Consider the following 20,497-nt stretch of genomic DNA (forward strand, 5'->3'; position numbering starts at 1 on the left):
CACCACTTTGCTTTGTGTTTGATGTTGGGTCAGGGAGCTGCTGGATGGCCCTCTGATGTCTGTGCTTACTCCCTACAGTCAGCTACAATGGTGAACTATATGTATTTGGTGGCTACAATGCACGCCTGAACAGACACTTCCATGACCTCTGGAAATTCAATCCAGGTATTTATGCTTTTAACTTGATGCAGTGATAGTGCTCCAGGCATGTGAGTGCTCAGAGGAACATAGTATCCAAGGAGTACTGCTTGGGGGGCATGGCTCTTGGCTCCTCTGACAGCAACTTGCTACCCTGCCTCCTCAGGATGTTTCCAAATCTCAGTTAGAAAGTGGAAAAAGAGGTATTTCTGAAAGACATATTTAATTGGAAAAACTTTGTCTTGTTCTTAAATATGCAATACTCTCTTTGGCAGAAGAGGATATATGGAGAAGCAATGGGGTTAGAGTAGGGAGAGATTATAGCTGGGGAAACCATTCAACTTGAACTGCAGGATCAACACCTCTTGGTACCAGCTCAAACTGTGCAGCAGAAGGGGTGGTTCTTCAGCTGGTACCCTGAATATCAGTCAGCTGTGAGCTGTTTTGGGGTCCTCAGGCACATTTCACTGTCTAGACTAATTTTGTTTGCTAATTGCTTTGCATGGTGAAGTTACCTGAGAGCAGCCAACCTGCTGCTCCCCAAGCTGATCTGTGAGCTGGTGTCAGAGCTCCTGCACGTTTCAATCCTGTGCTTTGTCCCCCTCTCCCCCAGCATCCTTGCCAAAGAGAGCAGCAAGAACAAAGGCTGCTGTCTCCATCTTGTTCAGGTCTCCACGCCCTCCTCCCCGCAGCCAAGCTGTCCCAGCAGCTGATGCACCTCTGCCAGGGTGCTCTGCGATCACAGCCTGCCAGCAGATGGAGCTGGTTCCTGGGTCTCCTTCCTCCAGATCCCGACCGCAGCAGGTTCTGGGGAAGGGAGGCTGCCTGCCTGCTCTGCAGCTCTGCCCTGTGCAGCTCCCTGTGATGTCAGACCCGCTGCCATAGCAGTCTGTGGGTCCTGGTGCTCAGGCTTTACAAGTGAAAGGCCTTGATGGGGCTTTGAGCAACCTGGTTTAGTGCAAGGTGTCCCTGCCCATGGTGGGGGTTGTAACAAGATGGTCTTTAAGGTCCCCCCAACCCAAACCATTCTATGAAATGACCCACAAATCCTGTCTCAGCAGGCAGAGCTCCAGGACTGTGACCGGCCTCTAAGTGGCACTTCAGTAACAGCCTCATAGAAGTGCATCATTTAGCCACTAGTGAGGAGGTCGGGGGCAGGGTGCATATTGGCTAGTTGGTGTCTGTGGGGTAGTGGGCCTCTGGTTTTCCTGTGATCCATTTAAATTCATAACCTGCTTATAGCTGGTCTTGGCCAGGCTCTTGTGACAAGCTGGTGCACTCTTTTCCTCCCCTTAGTTTCTCTTTCTTGGAGGAAGATTGAACCCAAGGGGAAAGGGCCATGTCCTCGCCGCCGGCAGTGCTGCTGCAGAGTGGGGGACAAAATCATCCTCTTTGGAGGTACCAGGTGAGTTGTATAAAGTGGTTCCTTGAGAGGCTTTGCCACTCCCTTCAGCACAGTGTCCCTTCACTCTCTGTCCCACGCTGTATCAGATGGGCTTCAGAGGCACATGGCAAGTGTCAGTCTATCTGACAAGTGTAAGTAGTCATGTACACCAGGGCTTCTCTGAAAAAGGCCATGGAAGAGACTGAAGGTGTCATGTAGGCTTGTAGAGCATCTGGTGACAAGCCATCTTGTACATGTAGAGACAGAAGGGTGTAACAGGCTGCTCAGGAGGGGTTGTGCAGTGCTCAAGCTTTCTGTGAAAGAGGTGGTGGGGATGAGGGAGGAGATCCTGCTGTCAGGAGGACACATATCTCAGTCTGCTGTGCCAGAGCAGACCTCAGACTGACTTATCTTCACCTACGTGCTACCCTGCTTCTCCCACCAGAGCTTTCTCCTATTGGCAAGTGTGGGTTCTGCTGCCAAGCTGCAGTGGGATGTCAGCTCAGCTGGGAGCTGTTTGAGGAGCCTACACACATGACAAGACAATGTTGCCTTCTGTGCCAGTGTTCCTTAGCAATATTTCCATTCACAACTGGGACCTGGTGTTAGGGATTTAGCTGTCAAACACTGGGAGTGATACTGTCAGGGTGCAGGGCAGCTGGATGTGGCCAAGAGTCTTAACAGCTGCTAAAAGAAAGGAAGTGGCCTATCACCAGGACACACTCTATGCTATCTGGAGTGACAAATTGCAGCTCGGGAGCACAGTCCAGCTTGCAGAGACATCTTAAATGCTTTCAGCTCTCTACATGGTTTAGAATGCTTTGGGGCTCTCCCTGGGGTCCTGCTAGTGGCTTTTTGGGGATGCTTCTGAAGCCAGCTTGGGGCAGTGGACCAAGCAGGACAGATTCTGCTGGTGGCTTGACCATACCAGTGTGTGATGGGGTGAAGTGCCTTCAGGTTCCAGGAGTTCGGCGGGCGTGTGCTTAGCTGTAGGACGGCTGTGTGGCTGTGAGGGAGTGCTTTGTGTAGGTGAGGTATGCAGAGGTGCTAAGTTTGTCCAGTCTCCTCTAATGATATTGGGTGCTGCTCAGTACAGCAGAAGGCTTGGTAGGGCTTTATGGGAGTTTCAGGTGGTCCCAGATGCTGTGCTCTGTAGATTTGTGTTACAGCAACAGCTGAACTCTGATGTTAAGCCGTGGCACTCCTGGGAAATGCTAGAAAACCACAACAAATTTGACACCAGCTTTTTGGAGTTCAGCCCACTCTTGCCAGGCAATGCAGCAGCGCCTTGTCTTCTCCACTGAACCACTTCAGAATTCAGGTTGTTTCTTAAGTCAGGCTCGATGCCAATACAGGCACGTTCATCAGCACTAGTGTGGGCTAGGAAGAGCTGCTGGCAGCCAGGAATGCAGCCTGCTTGAACTGGAGGGAGGGTCTTGCAGGCTGGGGAAGTGGGAGGTGGGGGTGGGCCCGTGCTTGCTTCCTGTAACAGTTATCAGGTGTATTCTGGAGCTGCCTGGCGAGATAAGAAGTTTTCCAGGAAGTCGTTGTAATGGAGAACTCCCAGTGGTCTGCCTCCTGACCTGTGCTGCCCTGGCTGGGAAGGGGGAGGGGTCGCACAGCACGGGCTATCCAGCAGGGATTCTCAGAGGATGAGCCAGCAGGCTCAGCTTTCTAGGGAGCAGCACTGGGGGATGGGCAGGCAAAACCCCTTTGTGTCCTGCCCACCCTTCCAGGATTCACACATCCTGTAGACTGCTGAAGAGGCACTTCTGCAGGCTGCTTGCTCCTGTGGCATCCAAAAGCTTTGTTTCTTTGGTAGTCCTGCCCAGAGCCTGGTCTTTTTGCCCCAGCTCTGGTTCCTCACTGTGGCCGGGAGCAATCCATCACTTGTGTCCTGTTTAAGGTACCAGGAAGCTTGGTGTTCCCATGGCACAGTTATGGCCCTGGTCTGGTTTCCACCCAATTCCCACCAGCAATTCAGTGTGCAGAGACCATCCACAAGGAAGAAGGAGGGGGAGAAGGAATGCTATAAAACAGTTCTAGCTGAAGAGATGCTGATTCAGATTTGGCTTCAGACTGTGTTTTCCCTGACAAGGCTTAGAAATCCTGGCTCTGGTGAGGGAACAGAGGCTGTCACTGAATGCAGGGTGAGTTGTTTTGCAGCAGGAATGAGCAGTTTTGCTGGGCTCTGGCTGGCAAAGGCGTGCCCTGCACCCTGCTGCCTGGGGGCTGCCTGATCTTGAACTCCAGGCTCACCCTGCTACTTGCCTTTTGGTGATTAAAACCGCAGACATGGTGCCTGCTGGCTTTCCTTTGATAGATAAGGGATGGTCTGGGGTTTCCTGTGACGTGGATGTGAGATTAGATTGTGGTGTTGTAAGCACACGAGGTGGAATTAAAGGGGCTCTTGCCTGTATCCGGGCAGATGAGTCCCATCAGCAACAGGTCTTCTCTGCCTGCAGTGAGCTGTGCTCTGCAGTTTGGCCTGGGGTTGTGGGGACCTGGGGGGGCAGGCACTGCCTCATGTTCCATGAGGTGTGAAGCTTAGTGGCTCATAGGTGGGGAAACAAGTGACACTGGGGCGAGGAGTCACTGCATGAGGTCAGTCCCAGCTAAGAAGTGAGGGTACACTAAATTGATTTGTCACAAACCAAAGCAGGACATAAAACACCTTTCCTTTCTTTCAAATTCTCCAAACAACCATCAGCCATGGGAGTGCCTACCCCTGTTTCAGCACAGGCTGACCTCTCTGTGCAAGGAGATGTAGTGTCCAGTCTTTCAGGTGCTTTGGTTGTTCCATCAAGACCACTGTGGCAGGAAACCATAGGTGAGACTGTTCCCTAGAAATCCCTGATGTTGTAGTTCCTCATTAGCATTCCAGGACCAACATCAGATGGGAGTATCAGCAAATTGGAATTGGATTTAAATGACTGCTGCACTGCTCAGTGCTCAGTTACAGTCTTCTGAAATGCCGTCCCCATTTTGGCACAACCACTCCAGCTGTGGCTGGAGTCCAAAGTGATTCCTGAGTTGGGCTGAGAAATGTCTGTGCTTGCAGATGTTTTCTAGCTGCTTTCTCTACACTCCTCTTACAGCATCTCAGTGGCCAAGCTGAAATAATTGCAGTAGATCTTAACTACATGAGAACAGGAGTGATGGACAGGTGAGGTGAGGGGGGGGGGAGGCTCATGGCTGGAATCATCATGGTCATCCATGAAAAGGAGGCAGATCCCCCATGCCCAGCAGAGGAAATGGTGTGGGTTTCTGCTCCCTGGCTCTGTGCAGCTCTGCCTACTCTGCAAGGAGCTGGGAGAGTGATGACTTTGGGTGCTGCTTGGGGCATCAGAGGGGCAGGAGGGATCACAGGGCCCTTGCATGGGACAGACAGACCAGGAACATTCCTGGACTTGCTCAGCCGAGCTGGTGTATAACAATTTTGGCACTGACTGACACACTGTGCTTGGTTTCTGCAGCCCATCTCCAGAGGAGGGAATGGGTGATGAATTTGACCTGATGGATCACTCAGATCTCTACATCCTCGACTTCAGTACGTGAGCACTTCCTTCCCAGCCTGTACCTCTTGCCACAAGGTGCCCTGTGAGCAGGCCCTGCTGTGAAGCACCCTACTGTGCCCTACATGGTTCCAGGTGCCATGTCCCAGAGCCAGACAGCTGTGTCTGACCAGTGTGCTTGGCCTCAGGCAGAGCAGCCAGAGGTGCAGCCATGCTTCATGCACTCCTGCATGCAGACCTCTGTGGGAGCACAGAAACCACCCCAGCCTGTCCCTGGTGTGCACTCTGCCTTGTCCCTCAGATAAGGCTCTGCCCTGTTTTCTGTGGCACTGATTGCATGATGCTGGAGCCTCCATGGTGTCCAGTCAAGGCCTGCTGTAGCTGAATTGCCTTCTTTTCACAGGCCCCAGTCTGAAGACGCTGTGTAAGCTAGCAGTGATTCAGTACAGCCTGGACCAGTCCTGCCTTCCCCACGATATCAGGTATGGTGTGCCTTGCTGGCAGGTCACTCTCTGGGTGCTCCCTGACCTTGAGGTGTTCCAGCCTTGGCACTGTGCACCTCTGAGGTGGGCTGGGCTGGAGACTATAGCTGAGGCTGACTTGAAGCAAAGCTGCTCCAGCCCTGGGCAGAGTGTTTGTGCTTTCTCTCAGTGTATCCTCTTGGTGTGTTACAGATGGGAGCTCTCAGCCATGACAACAAACAGCACCATCAGCCGCCCCATTGTCTCCAACCAGGGCTGAAGACAACTCGTCCTTCTTCCACCCTGCCCTCACCCCTCCACATACTGACCTCTTGCTCCACTGCCTGCATGAATTTTTAGCCCTTTCAAGCAAGGAATGTGTGAGCTCGGTTTGTCTTGCCCTAGCTAGGCCTGCCTCTGACCTTGACACACTTTGGGCAGCACGAGTGGACAGGCAGAGCTGGCCACTGGGGGAAAAAACTGTCTGGCCCCAGCAGCACAGCTGTGATCCCTCTCCTTGCTGGTGGCTCTAGAGCTTCCTTCCCTTTGCCTGTGGAACTGCAGCTGTGCTGTCCGGTCCCCAGCCACTTTCCACGGGCCTGAATCAACTCTTACCACCAGCCATGGCCCTGGGGTTGATGTCAGGGTCAACCTGAACTGTTCCTGCATTGCCTCAAGAGAGCAGGAACCTCTACACCTGCTCCTGACAGCCCTGACAGCTTCCTAGCACTAAATGGCAGGCCCCACCTCCAAGCTGAGCCCAGTGTGGAGGTCTGGGCCCAGCTGGACACTGCCCAGCTCCCACTGTAAAACAGCAACATGGGGGAGTTTTATAAATGGTGAGGCAGACGTGGTTTCTGTGTGTCCTAGCAGATGAACTGGGGGAGAAAAGGCATGAGAGAGGTCAGACTGAACCAGGTGCCTTCCCCTGAAGCTGCAGGCCACTAGTGGCTTGTGGCAGCAGCAGACAGTGGCTGATGTGAGCCACAGACCTACCTGGGGTGGGGAAGGGATGCTGGGCCCCTCAGCAGCACTGCCCAGGGGTACCTGCCTGCTGCCCAGAGTTGTGCTGTCCTGCAAGAGGACAGAAAGAAAATGGTGTATGTCTCCTGGGCTGTGCTGGTTCAGGTAGGTGGGTGCTCTGTAGCTTCCTGCTTCAGGGGTGGAGGTGGAGGGATGCCTGGGACAGCCTTCCTGGGTGGCACAGAGGACTGTGCTCAAGCCCCTTCCCACCAACGTGAGGCGTCTGATGTGAAGAGGAGCTCCAGTGGCAACTGTAGTGGGGCTAATGCAGAGAAAGCTAGGGAAGCACTCAGGGTGTTTCCTGGGATGTAAAGTCACAGAGATGGTGGTAGCTGCCTGCCAGGAATGGGTTGGCAGAGGGCCCAGGCTGTCTCTCCTGCCCTAAGGGCTGGCACACAGCCAGGGTCAAGTGCTCAGCCAGCAGCACAAGGTTGCAGAGGTGCCTGGGCTCCTCAGCCTGCAGGAGGTGGCCAATGCAAGCACAATGGAGCGGTCTGGAGTGGCCTGAGAACAGTGAAAATTCCGTGGCAAGAGAACAGAAGGCACCACAATTGTGACAAGAGCTTGTTCTTCACACGCTGGCAGCACCTCACTGTGATAGGTGCTGAGCATCATTGGCCTGGAGGGAAACAGGGTGTTCTGTGACAGCACATTTGGCTGAGGGAGAGCAGCCCCAGCTTGGGCTCGTCCTTTGTGGTCCTTGGCACCCACAAGTTACCCGCAAGGACTTAGGTGAACATCTACCCTGTGTTGTCCAGCAGCTCTAACTCCCCTCCTCAATCAGCTGCCTCGGCCACAGGCACACTCTCAGTCTGTGAAATAAATGGTGGAGTTTTTTTGCTGTGCACTGACGCACCAAGCTTACTCTCCTTGCAGGGTGCCAGGCACTAGGAAACACCTCCTGAGCACCAGAGTCCCTGGGCTGGGTCGTGCGATGCTGAGCACAGAGGCTTCCCAATTCTCTCAATTCTGTCCATGAATGGCTGTCACTGGGAAGAATCACAATCTCTGGGGCATTGAGTGGACACAATAGGCCCCAGAAAGGCTCAGCACTCCCTGCCAGCTGCCTCTGGAGAGCAAAACTTTGGCAGGGAGAAGACTTCTCTGGGAAGAAAATAAGGGGCTCATTAGGGAAGAGGGGTCACTGATACCCCACTCCTCTTCAAGGGGTTCTCTTGGGTTCAGGGGTGCTGTGGCCCTAACCTGCCTCTGCCAGGACCCTGCTGCAGGCCTGGGCATGGGACACTGCTCACCACCTCGGTCCAGGTGTCTCCAATGCATTTTCTTGGCTTATCAGCTCCTTCTTCCAGCACCCAGCTCAGTCATCAGTGATGCTGGAGAGCAGCTCCCAGGCAGGCAGACTAGACACAGGATGTTCTGCTGGGCTGGCAGGAGCTGGGCAGATGTGTGCCCCACAGGGGGATCCCCCTGCTGTCTTTGTCACTGCCCCCTCCTGAGCGGCAGGTTTGCTTTAAAGAATCTGGCTTCCTTTTATTACTTCCCCTCTCAAATTGCAGCTGGCTGCAAGGGCTATTTTTAGCAGCCTGCCTTCTAAAAATAGCCCCGAGCTGTTTGGAGTTGCGTCACAAGAGGTAACTCTCTCCGTGAGTGGCTTGGCCTCTGCACTCCAGGAGGGTACAAAAGGAGACCAAGAGCAGCAGGGTCAGCAGGTTCAGCCACAGCCAGAGGCGAAGGAGGCAGCGTTTGCCTGCCAGCTTCAGGCCATCCCAGTCCCGGCAGCATGACCATCTTCTGCAGCCACTGCCACCGGCCCCTGCAGGCGGAGATGAGCTGCCTGCCCAGAAGGGCCAAGCAGGCACCCAGCGCCTCGAGGCCGTTCAGGTGAGCTCCCTCCTGCCTTCTCTCAGGGCTGGGATGGCCTCCCAGAACCCCGGGACAGCTGGTGTAGGGTCTAATGGCCCTTGCAAGATGCTGACACCAGCCTGGGACAGCGGGACTGCCAGCTGGTGCATGGGGAGGAGGTGCAGGAATTTGAAGGGGCAGAGGTATTTTAGGTGGTTTAAGAGGAAAGGCATATTGCACTCTGCTGGGGTGCATATTCCAGGTCTGGATGCAGTTTCCATCCTTGGATTTGGTGGGGAGGTTGTGTCACACAGGCTCCCTACCAAAGCACGTGTCAGTGTCCAACCTGGTGCCCAGCAGGAGAGGCAACAGCCATAGCAGCAGCGTGTGCCCCTGGGCAGGCCTGAGCACCTCTGTCTGTGCCCACAAGGTTTGCTCTCCTAGAGGCAGCAGCTGGCACGGGTGCTGAGCATCTCCACTCCATATCCCCGAGCTTGCAATTCTTCCCACAGTGACAGGCAGGGAATGCTGTCCCTTTCCCTCCCTGGACACGTGTCCCAGGTGGCTGGCTGGCTTTGCAGGTCAACCAAGAGTGCCTCCAAGGCTCGCCGAGACCAGATCAATGTGGAGCTGCAGGCGCTGCGCTCCCTGCTGCCCATCTCTGCAGAGGAGAAGGAGCGGCTCTCCTACCTCCACACCATGGCCCTGGTGTGCCTCCGGCTGCGGGGGGCTCGGCTGTTCCCTCCAGGTACCCTCAGCACTGCTGTATCCACGGTGGTTTGGCTCTGTGTGGGGCACTGCTCCTGCCCCATCCAAGACAGCACTTCACCCTCCTCCCCACGCAGGCTTGGCTTCTCCTGCGGGTCCAGCCCTCGGCACAGAACTACTCTCCCTCCTCCCGGGATTTCTGCTTGTGCTCTCAGCCGACAACAAGCTGGTCTACATCTCAGAGAACGTGGCTCAGGTGCTGGGCCTCTCCGTGGTAAGGCCTGCTCACTGAGCATTTGCAGTCACTGTCCCCATACCCCTCCTGGTGCCTTTATTGCATGCACTGCATGCTGCCCCAGCAGATGCTGGGCTGTGGCTCCAGCAGGCTCTGCACCCACGGTGCTAGCCAGGACCCACTGTGAGGGGCACAGTCCCTGAGGGCAGCCCCCTCTTTGTCAGGTGGAGCTGCTTGCCCAAGGGGACACGGTCTTTGACATCCTGGATGGGCGAGTGGGAGAGGATGTGCACAAGAAGCTCCTCCTTGCCCAGGAAGAGCCTGGCAGGGGTAAGGGAGGCCTCAGCTGGCATCTCACGGATCTTGCCACCCTGTTCTGGCCCTTGGCTGTGATTAGAGAGCCAGGGCCAGCCCTGCTGGGAGCAGAGTGAGGGAGCCCCTGACCCTCTGAATGGTGTGTTTCCCTGCAGAAGTCACTTTTGTCAGCGAGATGCGTACATCCAAGGCCTTCCGGCTGCAGCACGGGGGGAATCGGGTCGTGGCAGTGTGTGGGCGCTTTGTGGCCCTGCGCTGGCCACCGTCCCCCTCCACCACAGCCTTCCTGGCCCTCTGCACACCCGTTGTGCAGTCACCCACAGATGGCGAAGCTGCTTCCCAGGATGACATATTCCAGAGCATGCATCTCCTGGACATGACATTTATTGATGTCACGGAGAGGTGAGGGCTGCCTGCTTGCACCACAGCTCCAGCTGTACATCTCAGGCAGCAAGAATCATTTCTCTTCACCAAGCCTGTGTATGGGATGCAGGCTAGACCCTGCATGAGCACTAAGACTCTCACAAACACTTCCCAAACCTCTTCCCTCATTTACAACTCATTTCTGTACCTCTGTTGTTTCATTCTTCGTCATGCACAGCTGCTCCTTGCTGACACGGTGCAGGCTCTGTACAACACTCAGTCCCCATTCCCCTTGTCTTTCCCAGTGTCACCTACCACCTCGGCTACCACAGGGAGGAGCTGGGCGGTCAGTCGTGGTACAGCCTCCTGCACCCTGAGGATGCTGACTTGGCAGCTGCCCAGCACAGGGCCGTGGGTGAGTGTCAGGCCCGGGAACGTGCATGCTGTCCCCTGGCTCCCTGGTCTGGTTATGCCTGAAACGTGGCTATCCAGGACAGCAGCGACAAAGTGAATTCAGTCCTCCCTGTTGTAACCCCCTGCTCCAAAAAGGATGAGGCAGGGAAGTGGTTACACACCCCATACACTGTCTACAAAGTCACAGGCAGTTTCTAACCTGGAGGTGGGCATCCTGCTTTGCCACAGTATACAGAGGAGAGGCAAGCCCATTTGAGCCCCATCTCTTTGCGAGGGCAGGACTGCTGTGGACTTGACTCTGCTCTCTGTGGCTTCTGTCCCGCTGGGGCCAGACTAGTGACCGACGGCAGAGCTCATCGGGGCAGCCTGCGGGCTGTACAGGCAGCCTGGGGCCGTGCCCTACTGCCGGCTCACTCTGTCTCTTCCCTCGCCCGCAGCGCTGGGGACCGGGGCTGGGCCCGCAGCGGGGACCGCCGTGCTGCGAGTGCTGCGTAAGGACCGCGCCTGGACCTGGCTGCGCGTGTGGGCGCGGCGGGACGGCGGCTGCATCACCTGCACCTGCCGCTGCCTCAGGTGAGCGGGGTCCCGGGGAGGGGCGGCGGCTGCATCACCTGCACCTGCCGCTGCCTCAGGTGAGCGGGGTCCCGGGGAGGGACGGCGGCTGCATCACCTGCACCTGCCGCTGCCTCAGGTGAGCGGGGTCCCGGGGAGGGGCGGCGGCTGCATCACCTGCACCTGCCGCTGCCTCAGGTGAGCGGGGTCCCGGGGAGGGGCGGCGGCTGCATCACCTGCACCTGCCGCTGCCTCAGGTGAGCGGGATCCCGGGGAGGGGCGGCGGCTGCATCACCTGCACCTGCCGCTGCCTCAGGTGAGCGCGGCCCCCAGGCTGTCCCTGACCCCGTGTCCGTCGCAGGGAGGAGGAGGCGGCCCACCTGCGCGCCCGGCAGCCCCGCGCCGCCGCCCCGCCCGCGGGCCGGGACCTCGGGCGCCTGGCCGAGCAGCTCCGCGCCCTGGCCGACAGCCTCTCGCCGCCCGCGCCCCGCCGCTGGCTCCGGCCCGAGGAAGCCGAGGACGATGCCTCTGTCTGCCTTGGGAACTCTCTGCTGGACCCTCCCCAGTTCCTCCGCTTTCCTTTTGAACAGAAAATAGGATGCAACATTCCAAGTGTGCTCTCACAGGTGTCAAGTCTACAGAGATGCTGACATCGCTTGGTCTGCTGGCTGTACCTTTCCTAATGCAGGCCACTATCAGTATCCCCATCTCCTTTCAGCCTCTTGGTCACTTCTAACAGCTGCAGCTGATCCGGTTGGAGGCAGTGGCAAACCCTCCTTTTATACACTTATCACTCGTATTAGAAACTTTGTCTAGGCTGCAATAAATCCAGCATCAGGACGGCTCAGTCTAGCAGTGCAGAGGGATCCAGATATTGCGCATAAACACTTATTGACTGCTTAGATGGGTATCGCCAGGGTCTTTGCGTACGTCACCCATACCTCAGAAAGGAACGAGTTTTGCCTAAAAAAAAAAAAAAAAAAAAAAAAGGACGACAATAAACGCCGCTCCCCCACGTGACCGCCTCTGCCTGCGCGTGCCGCTTCCGGTTCCGCCGGTGCCGCGCGGGCCGTTCCGGGGCCGCGGGGGCGATGGGGCCGCGCCGGGAGCGGCCGGGACGGGGACAGGGCTGGGGACAGGGCCGGGGACGAGCCACCGCTTCCACAGACAGCGAGGAGGAGGCGGCCGCGGAGCAGCCGCTCGGGAGGCTGGAGGCGGTGGAGGAGGGCTCTGGCGACAGCGACAGCAGCGACGACGGCGGGAGCGTGGCTGGGGCTGGCGGGAAAGGTGAGGGGGGCCCGGCGGGAGCGACTCCGGGACAGGCGGCGGCCTCAGCCCGGGGCACGGTCGGGGCGTCCCAGATGCCCGGTTAGGGGGAAACGAGCTGCCGCACGGCTCGGTGCCCTCTCGTACTCCAGCTCCTGCATCCCTCCCTCGCCTGCCCGGCTGAGCAGCTCGGGATCACCAGCAGGGTTTGCGCTGGAGCTGGGTGAGAGGGCCCTGCAACAAACACGTGTAGGGGCCTCCTTTCTCCCGTCTCCTTCCCAGTGCGTGAAAACACAGACCAGATAAAATGGTTTGGGTTGGAAGGGACCTTAAAGATCACCCAGTTCCACCCTCCCTGCCATGGGCGGGGACACACCTCGCACCAGGCCGGGTTGCTGTGGAAGATGTCACACATCTCGGGGACAATTCTCTGTGGCAGTTCAGATGTGCAGGAGCTCGAGAGGCCCTCCCAGGACAGGAGAGTGGAAGAAGCAGGCGATGCGTGGCTGTGGGGACAGCGTGGGCTGAGGTTCAGGCGGGGGATTGGTGGTTCTCATCCAGAGCAGTGAACACAGTTTGGTTTCCTCATCTCAGAACGATCCAGGTGAGAATGAAAACCACGAAAAATACAGCAAAAGCCCTTGAAGGAAATTGTGAGGGAGCGGACATTGGTGTCAAATACAGGGCACAACACAGCGTGTCACAGGTGTGAGGAGTCACTGGCTGCCTTGTGAAAGGGTCTCCAGGGTGTGGGGCCGTGGGGGAGGCACATCTCTAGACGTGAGCTTTTGGCAGTGGTATTCTGTGGTGGGCAAGGTGCCCCACCATCTGGTGTAGGCATTTGGTTTTCCTCTGGTGAGGAAATGGTGAGCAAAGCTCAAAGAGAGGATCACCGACAGGCACTCCTTCCTTCCCACAGCTGGATGGGAACAGCAGCAGTTTTGCTTTTGCCATCTGTCAGGGCCCTCTGTGATCTTGTTTCTGGAGCAGAAGGAGTTCTGTTAGAGTCCAGCACTGATTTTGTCTCAGCAGGGAACGACTGGGCAGATATCAGGTATTTCTTTAGGCCATCTGTTCTTGCATCCTGGACACTCTGATGTGCTCTGCACGTTGTACAGCTCCCTACAGGTTGAGCTGAGGAAGGCATAAGGTGTCCATGTGTCACAGGAGTCTGTGGGAGGAGAGCAAACACGAGGAGGCTGTGCTTGTGAGTAGGAAATGCCCCTGTTATCAGCAGGTAAAAGTAGCTTATCGAGAGGTGCAAAAAGGAGGAAACAATCCACAAAATAATGGATGAAGGGGAAAAATGGCAGGAGGGAAAATTAAATGGACTACAGAGACAGGACAGAAAAGGTAAGTTATATTCTAAGGGGAAAAAAGGAAAGAAAAAAATAGGGAAGTTAAGTCCTCGAGAAAGAATGCAAGGAACAAGGAAAATAAGCTAATCCTGCCTTTTTAACCAGAACCTTTTCACACACACAGTTGACAAATCTGCTGCCCAGCAGTGAATGCCTGCTGGGACCATTCACTTCTGCCCCAGAACAGGCTTCTTTTTTTATAGTGAGGTCCAATGATGTTTTTATCACTGTGAGTGGTTAATTCAATCTCCTACAAATAGACAGTAGGATGTATTTTGTGGACTAATACTACTGTGTGGAAATCATTTTGCCCATTAGGTTTCAGGTGGTTAGGTTTGGTCTCCTGTACCAGTATTGAAATACTTTATCAGTGGAAACTCTGCATGCCTTTGCTTTGCCTGATTTATACCAAACCTCCTTTTAATCCTTTGCTAAATGGTGCATCTTTTTATGTGATGTCTCTATCTCATTTTCATTGACATCCTGTAGCCTTTGCTATTTAAACAGTATTGTTTTGGACTTGCAGCCAAATGGAATATTGGAGTGCAAGTGACAGTGCCTTGTCTTCATCAAGTGCCAAGAGTATCTTCCACATCGTTATTCCTTTCCTTTAATGCTTTCTTTGTCCTTTTGACTGTCCTTGTTCAGAATTCGGATGGGAGGGGTGTTTAGGGGAAGCAGTGCAATGAAATCATGCTGTATTCACATTTCCTTTGTCCCCTGTGCAGCAGACTGGATAGTCACTGTTCCCAGATCCCACCTCAGAACACTAATGACCATCATCAGAGCAGAGTTCCTGAGCATTCAGAACAAAAAAACGAAAAGAAACAAACAAAACAAACAAAAAGAAAACGTTTATTGAGGCAGCTCTTGGCTGTGCCCATTATGTTTTCTGGATGATGGGAGTAGTTTCTGAAGCAGAAAGTCTTGGTTATTGCCAGGATGAGAGTGCCTGGGATGAGTCCATGCTCTGAGCCAATGTGACTGACCTCATGTTGCTTCCTGAATTTGGCAAAGCACACACAAACCTTACTCATGGGGCAGTGTATCATGTTTGTGTGGCAAAGGTTTGGGAGTGAGTGGGCTACAAGAGCAGCTTGAGGGGCACCTGGCATCCAGCCAAGGTATCACAGACAGGCTGTGATTGTCCCTGCTGGGCCACAGTTGGGGTGTTTTGTATTGCAAAGGCTCAGAAAGACCATGTGCCTGTCACTGCTCAGAGGTGCTGGGCAGGCAACCACCACCTAAGTCAGTTTGTCAAAGCTTTCCCTTCCAGAAGGGACTCAGTGCAAACCCCTTCTTGCCCTTAAAAGAGAGTGGAATGAGCATATCCATGTGCTGACTTGAAGAAATGCTTTCAGTTGTTGGTTCTGAACACCTAGAGGTGTAAATCTAGGATGAAGAATAGTATGATGATAATATTTTTGCATTCTGGTTATAAGAAATGTTAAAGGTTACTGACACTAAGGGATATTAAGGAAAGGTTAAAGTAGGAAAGTCAGGACTGAGAGGTGACCCCTCAGAGTTTGCAATGCCCACTGTAGAGCTCGTACTGGTCTTGTGTGTGCTGTTGAGTGGAGAGAGAAGCAAAGACACTGGGAAGAGGGGAAGGCTGCTCTATTCCAGTGGTAAAGACTGAAGTGATTGATGGGAGAGGAATCAAAGGCTGAGGGATGCACTGGTTCCCTTCTGCCATGCAGTTGTACAGGGATGGCACTGCTATGCTCGTGTCACTGTCTCAAGCTCTGAGACATCCCTCTTGGTGGAGTTTGGGGGTGAGAAGTGCCTTGAGAAGCTGCTGAGTTCAGGTGTGCCCTGTGCTCTCTTCCAGATCAATCTGATATGTCTTTTGAAGAACTCCTGCGGGTGCAGAGTGAGGCAAGAACGAGAGTGAGCAAGAAGGTGCCTGGTGGGAAGAAAACTGCGAAGCCTACCAAAGCTGCAGTGAAGCAGCAACAAGGCAAAAAGGGGTAAAGAGGCTCTTTTGTGATCAGAAAAATGTGAATGTGTGCTCTCTGCACTCCAGAAATTACACTGGGAGCCTCTCACAGCAATGGTGTTGCCTTGGAGCTGGCATAGATCTCCTTTAGTATACTAGACAATAATGCCTGTCACTATAGTGTTTCATTTGGGAATGGTCTGGTGCTGTTTTCAGAGCTCTTAATATCCTGTCCTCCTCAAATCCTCAGCAGCCACCTGTCACTTGATAGTTAAATTGGCACTCAATACCTTTATATCCTCTATATTAAGGCACTTGTAACCCTTGGCATGATGTGCCTCTCAAGCTCTGTGATAGTGTCTACTGTGACCTGAAATAGATGCCCTGCTGGTTCCTAAACCCCTTCCAGCTTATCAGTATCTTCTGCCTGGCTCTCACTGGCTGGAGTTACAGTCACAGACAATTGTTCTGGAATTCCATTCATCCTTCTGCTGCTGTCTCATCTGTGGCTTGTCCGTGTTCAGTTTTCTTTTTTTGCCTCTCCACAGTACTCACCATCACAGACCTTTTCCTGTATTCAACACACCAAAAGCTATCATACCTTTTTACAGTTCTCCACAGGCCCCCACTGGTAAGAGCAGTACCCTTACCCTTTATTTGTAGTATTTAGCTAGTTTTCAGTCCTCAGAGTGGCATCCAAGTGATTTGAATGGGTTTCCTCTGTTACACTGGCACTCCCTAACTCATTTCTGAATCTCTGCTCAATACACAAGCAGAGAACACAAAAACTATTTCTCCTGCCATAAAGAGTTGATTAGGATGATGTTTCTGCTTTACTTTTTACCCAAGACTCTGGGGGATTTTGTGTAGTGCAACATCTTCTCACAGTGTCTCTATTTCTGCCACACAGTTTGCATAATTCTGCTTTTGTTTAATTCCTCTGATCCTTTAAGTGATGTATTGCTGTAAATCCCACATGCTTTTTCTCTCATGTTTTTGTTACGGAAGTGAGCTTCTTAAAGAAAGGGCTTCAGGAAAATCCCCTGGCACTGAGCTGGCTTCAGCAGTGCTGTATAAAGCTGACTCCAGAGCACTGTGCAGGCTTGTAGCCACATCAGTGGATGTGAGAATACACTGACCGCTGCCCTAAGAGGGATTTGGAAAACCTGTGCCTGTGGGGTTGTGTTCTCCAGCAGGTGGTTCACAGGTTTCTCACGTTTCTGATAACTTGCCTGAGGTACTGACCAGTCACAGGATGCAGCACCCAAGTAATACTGGGGAGAGTAATACCCTGTTGTCCTACCTTATCCTGGCCCCCTTGTGTGCCTGAAACATTAAGCTGTGAAGGCCTGTGTTGCAAGGAGAACTTACTCCCTTAATTGGTTGTCACTGTGATCCTCATGGTCCTGACTCATTGTGGAGTCCCTCTCAGGATATGTGCCATCTGCTGTGCAGCCCGTTCTCCTGAGGGCTGGTTCTTTCCTTACTGGTGTTAAACTGGGCTTTCTTGCTGAGCCTGGCCATAGTGGAATTGGCCTCTCTTTGTGACTACCAGGCCAGTGCAGAAATTCCCAGCTGTGACACCCATGAGTGCTGAGGGAACTGGCAGATATTACTGCTCAGCTGCTCTCCCTAATCTTTGAAATCCACCTGAATACAAGGAAAAATTTCTTTAGTGTGAGGGTGACTGAGCACTGGAACAGGCTCACCAGTGAGGTTGTGGAGTCTCCTTCTCTGGAGATACTTAAAACCCACCTGGCTGCAATCCTGTGCAACCTGCTCTAGGTAACCCTGCTTTAGGAAAGGTTCCTTCCACCCCCAGCCATTCTGTGACTCCATGAGAGGAATAATCAGTACAGCACATTTATTGATGCAGGTGGTAGGTTTTCACTTGAGACAGTGGAGTTGTTTCAGGTTCTGTGTGGGCTGTTTTAACCACACATTGATACATTTGGTTGTTGTAGCCTTCTGTGGCTCTTGACTGAGTCACCTCTTTGCTTTCTCTGGGTATCATGGTGAGGATTGAGTTGGGAGTCTGTTGTGCAGTAATCTTCTTCTGAGGGTCCAAATGACCTCCCAGCCTGGGCCTCATTCTGATGTCTGCTCCTCTTAAATACACTTTTCTCATTTTCAGGCCACTGGAGATGTCTGCCAAGAAGCCTGTGCCTTTCCTGCGACAAGTTATCCCTGTTAGGAAGAAGGTGAGTGCTGCCCCTCCCCAGTTCATGACTTCCCTGAGCGCTGCTGACAGGGCACACACTTGGGAATGGGGCTTCTGCAGATGGCCCAGGCTACTTCTGGAGAACAGGGCTGGACCACTGCAGAGTGCAGACAGTGACAGCATTTCCCTGGGGAGAACAGAGGGTGGGTGCAGGAGCAGGTGCAGGTTAACTTGAGAGTTTGTGACCCAGGCGTTCCTAGAAGGTGCAGTGACTGCCACCAATGACAGTTTCACTGCAAACCATGGTCGTTGTTCAGTACTAATCCTGGGACTCCAGATATCCATCTGCTTTCCAATCTGAATGTAACTTCTGACTTACCATTGCTGGATCATGTGAATATGGAAATTTCCACAGTTAGAGACTTCTTTTTGTCTCTCCCTTTTTGCATGACCTGACCCAGTTAATCTGTGAAAATCTAGATAGGTTTGAGCTCCCAAATCCATCATCTTGACAACACATATTCAGCCAGCTCTTGGTCTGGGAGTTGCAGGAGTTTGGAGGCAGCACTCCTGCTGCTGTTCCTGGATATTCCTGGGTGGCAGACTTGCATGTGGAGATGTCTGTTGCATGGTAAACTGGATGCAGGCATGACTTTGGGGATGCCACCTTGGCCATCGTACTTGATCTTTGCCAACTGCAGATGTTTCAGTGGTGGGAACATAACATTGCTGGGGAAAACAGTGGCTGATCCATGAAAGGAGAGCAAGCAGGCTGACACTGACTACAGCTCTTGCCTTTACCTTCCCTGCTGTCAGGTCCAGAGAGACCCTCGATTTGATGACCTGTCTGGAGAATATAAGCCTGAAATATTTATGAAGACATACAGCTTCTTGGACAGCATCAAGAAGCAGGAGAAGGAGGTGATGCTCTGTGCCCATCCTTGCCTGGAAGAACCTTGCTTGGCAGGGGCTACTTCTTCAAAGGTTTTTCACAGTGGAGGTGACAGGCAGGCAGTCATGCAGCTTTCTGCTCTCTTCTTCAGATGGTTCAGAAGCAGCTGAAGAAATGCCGGAACATGGAACAGAAGGAGAAACTACAGCGGCTCCTGAACCGTATGGTGAGTTCAGTGCAGCATCTCCTCTCTGTGAGGCACTGGGAGAGAGGATGTGTGATCTGAGGTCTGCCTTGATGCTGACACAGGCCACCCTTTTTGTACAGACACAGCAGGAACAGGCACAGAAAAAACAGCAGAAGTTGAGAGAGAGGGAGCTGACTTTGAAAAGACAACAGAGGGAATTGGCCAAGCAGGGAAAGAAACCCTTCTTCCTAAAGAAATGTAAGTACTTGGTGTGAGCATGCTGCAGGAAGATCCAGAGGGAGTACTGCTGGCAGGAATTCAAGCACTGGAAGCAAAGTGTCCATACTATTCCACAGAGCTGTGGGGGGGGATTGTTCTAGTGCTGGTACTCAAGGGACAAGCTAAGCCTGGACCAGGGAGGGAGAGGTGAGGAGGGGCTGCTCTGTAGAGATGTTTTGGGCTTCAGTATAAAACTTGACTTTACAGCTGAGCAGCGGAAATTGGAACTAGCTGAGAAGTATGCAGAGCTGAAGAGGAGTGGAAAGCTGGAGAGCTTCCTGAACAAGAAGAGGAAGAGGAATGCCATCAAAGACAAGCGCCATCTGCCCTCACAGAAGAACCTGTGACTGTTTGACAGTCATGCTGTTGTCTGGCATTTGGGACTCATTCTGCCTTGGCCAGGCCTGGGAGATGGTTATCCCAATTCCCAGGATCTGCCTTCCACTGCACAGTGGTGCTGTAAGGCAGCAGAGCAGAGGCTGAGCCGAAGGAAATAGTGGGGTTTTTGTAGCTGAAGTACCTTCTTTGCTTGTGGTTTAGATCATGCCTGGGTGGTAAGTGTGTTTTGCAGATGCTGATGGTGATGGCAGCTGTCTTTGCCCTTGCACCTGCTCATTTCTAACTCTAGCAAGGAAAGCCTGAGTCGTGCCCTGCACTGCTGGCTCTACTCCAGATCTTTTCAGACTTCCACTGAGGCAGAAAAGGATGTGGGACAATGCCTGCTCAGAGCAGCAACCCTGACTTCAGATCAGGTTGCCCAGAGCTGCTTTGGTGGGGTCTGGTAATGTCCAAGGACAGATGCCCTCACTTCTCTTGCCCTCTGCCCTACTGCTTCAGGTTCTCAAGACGGAACTTTTTGTCCCCTCATCCAGGAAACCTTCCTGGTGTTAGTGTACAATCACCGTCTTGTTCTCAGTAAAGTGCCTGGCTCTGTCTTCTCAGCAGCTTTGTCACAGGTCTGGGTGTGGGTGGGAAAGGGGTGCTGTAAGGTCTCTCCAAAACCTCCTCTTCCTAAGGATGAATAAATCCTGTTCCCTCAGCCTTTCCTAGCAGTGCTCCCGCCACTGACAGCTTTCACATACCCAACTGGAGTCAGCCCAGACAACCAACAGCTGTCTTTTTGTGGCCCAGCATGGGTCAGTGTCTGGATGTAGTCTCACAAGAGATGAGTAAGGGTGAGAGGACCACTCTGCTCCACATGGGCTGCTCCTGGTGATGCAGATCTAGGTGTGGCTGGCCTTCCTCATACATGGGGCATGCTGTGACTGTTCAGGTATTGCTGTTTAGGATCTCTCCTTCAGAGCAGCTTGGTTTCTCAGGGTCATCTCCACAGCATTATTAATACTTCTAGGAAACTGATCCTGTATGAAATAAAGTACCTGTTATCCTCTATTCCCACTGTCAGTGCTGTTACAGTCAAAAGTGTTTGAACTCAGAGGAGTCAATGCCTCTCTCCAATATGTTTGAATACCATCCCTCTTGCTTCTCCTTGCTCCGTTTGCCC

General features: G+C 53.3%; 2 protein-coding genes across 2 annotated transcripts in view; both read left to right on the forward strand.

The window, feature by feature from the left end:
• LOC138107023 (kelch domain-containing protein 3-like) overlaps positions 1–20,385 on the forward strand; it is a 34,302-nt gene extending 13,917 nt beyond the window's left edge. The window contains exons 7-18 of the mRNA XM_069008355.1: positions 79–165; positions 1,435–1,543; positions 4,999–5,072; positions 5,441–5,519; positions 5,712–5,775; positions 11,913–12,198; positions 15,367–15,505; positions 17,609–17,675; positions 18,452–18,556; positions 18,679–18,753; positions 18,855–18,972; positions 19,201–20,385. Of these exons, the coding sequence (XP_068864456.1) occupies positions 79–165; positions 1,435–1,543; positions 4,999–5,072; positions 5,441–5,519; positions 5,712–5,775; positions 11,913–12,198; positions 15,367–15,505; positions 17,609–17,675; positions 18,452–18,556; positions 18,679–18,753; positions 18,855–18,972; positions 19,201–19,340 (1,343 nt within the window). The 3' untranslated portion in view covers positions 19,341–20,385. The remainder of the gene's footprint in view (positions 1–78; positions 166–1,434; positions 1,544–4,998; positions 5,073–5,440; positions 5,520–5,711; positions 5,776–11,912; positions 12,199–15,366; positions 15,506–17,608; positions 17,676–18,451; positions 18,557–18,678; positions 18,754–18,854; positions 18,973–19,200) is intronic.
• NPAS4 (neuronal PAS domain protein 4) lies at positions 5,784–11,907 on the forward strand. Its single transcript, XM_069009213.1, has 8 exons — positions 5,784–8,363; positions 8,906–9,072; positions 9,170–9,306; positions 9,492–9,597; positions 9,738–9,984; positions 10,251–10,360; positions 10,797–10,932; positions 11,273–11,907. The coding sequence occupies exons 1-8, from the start codon at positions 8,263–8,265 to the stop codon at positions 11,559–11,561; spliced, it is 1,293 nt and encodes a 430-aa protein (XP_068865314.1). The 5' UTR covers positions 5,784–8,262; the 3' UTR covers positions 11,562–11,907.
• Positions 20,386–20,497: the final 112 nt, after the last annotated feature.

This window comes from Aphelocoma coerulescens, chromosome 3 (assembly GCF_041296385.1).
Source record: "Aphelocoma coerulescens isolate FSJ_1873_10779 chromosome 3, UR_Acoe_1.0, whole genome shotgun sequence".
NCBI lineage: Eukaryota > Metazoa > Chordata > Aves > Passeriformes > Corvidae > Aphelocoma > Aphelocoma coerulescens.

What these genes read in the sequence shown, in the direction of transcription:
- NPAS4 (XM_069009213.1), top strand. Translation starts at nt 8,263, where the DNA reads ATGACCATCTTCTGCAGCCACTGCCACCGGCCCCTGCAGGCGGAGATG. An exon ending in AGGTGCTGGGCCTCTCCGTG is followed by an intron (nt 9,307 to 9,491) that starts GTAAGGCCTGCT and finishes CCTCTTTGTCAG; the next exon opens with GTGGAGCTGCTTGCCCAAGG. An exon ending in TTTATTGATGTCACGGAGAG is followed by an intron (nt 9,985 to 10,250) that starts GTGAGGGCTGCC and finishes TGTCTTTCCCAG; the next exon opens with TGTCACCTACCACCTCGGCT.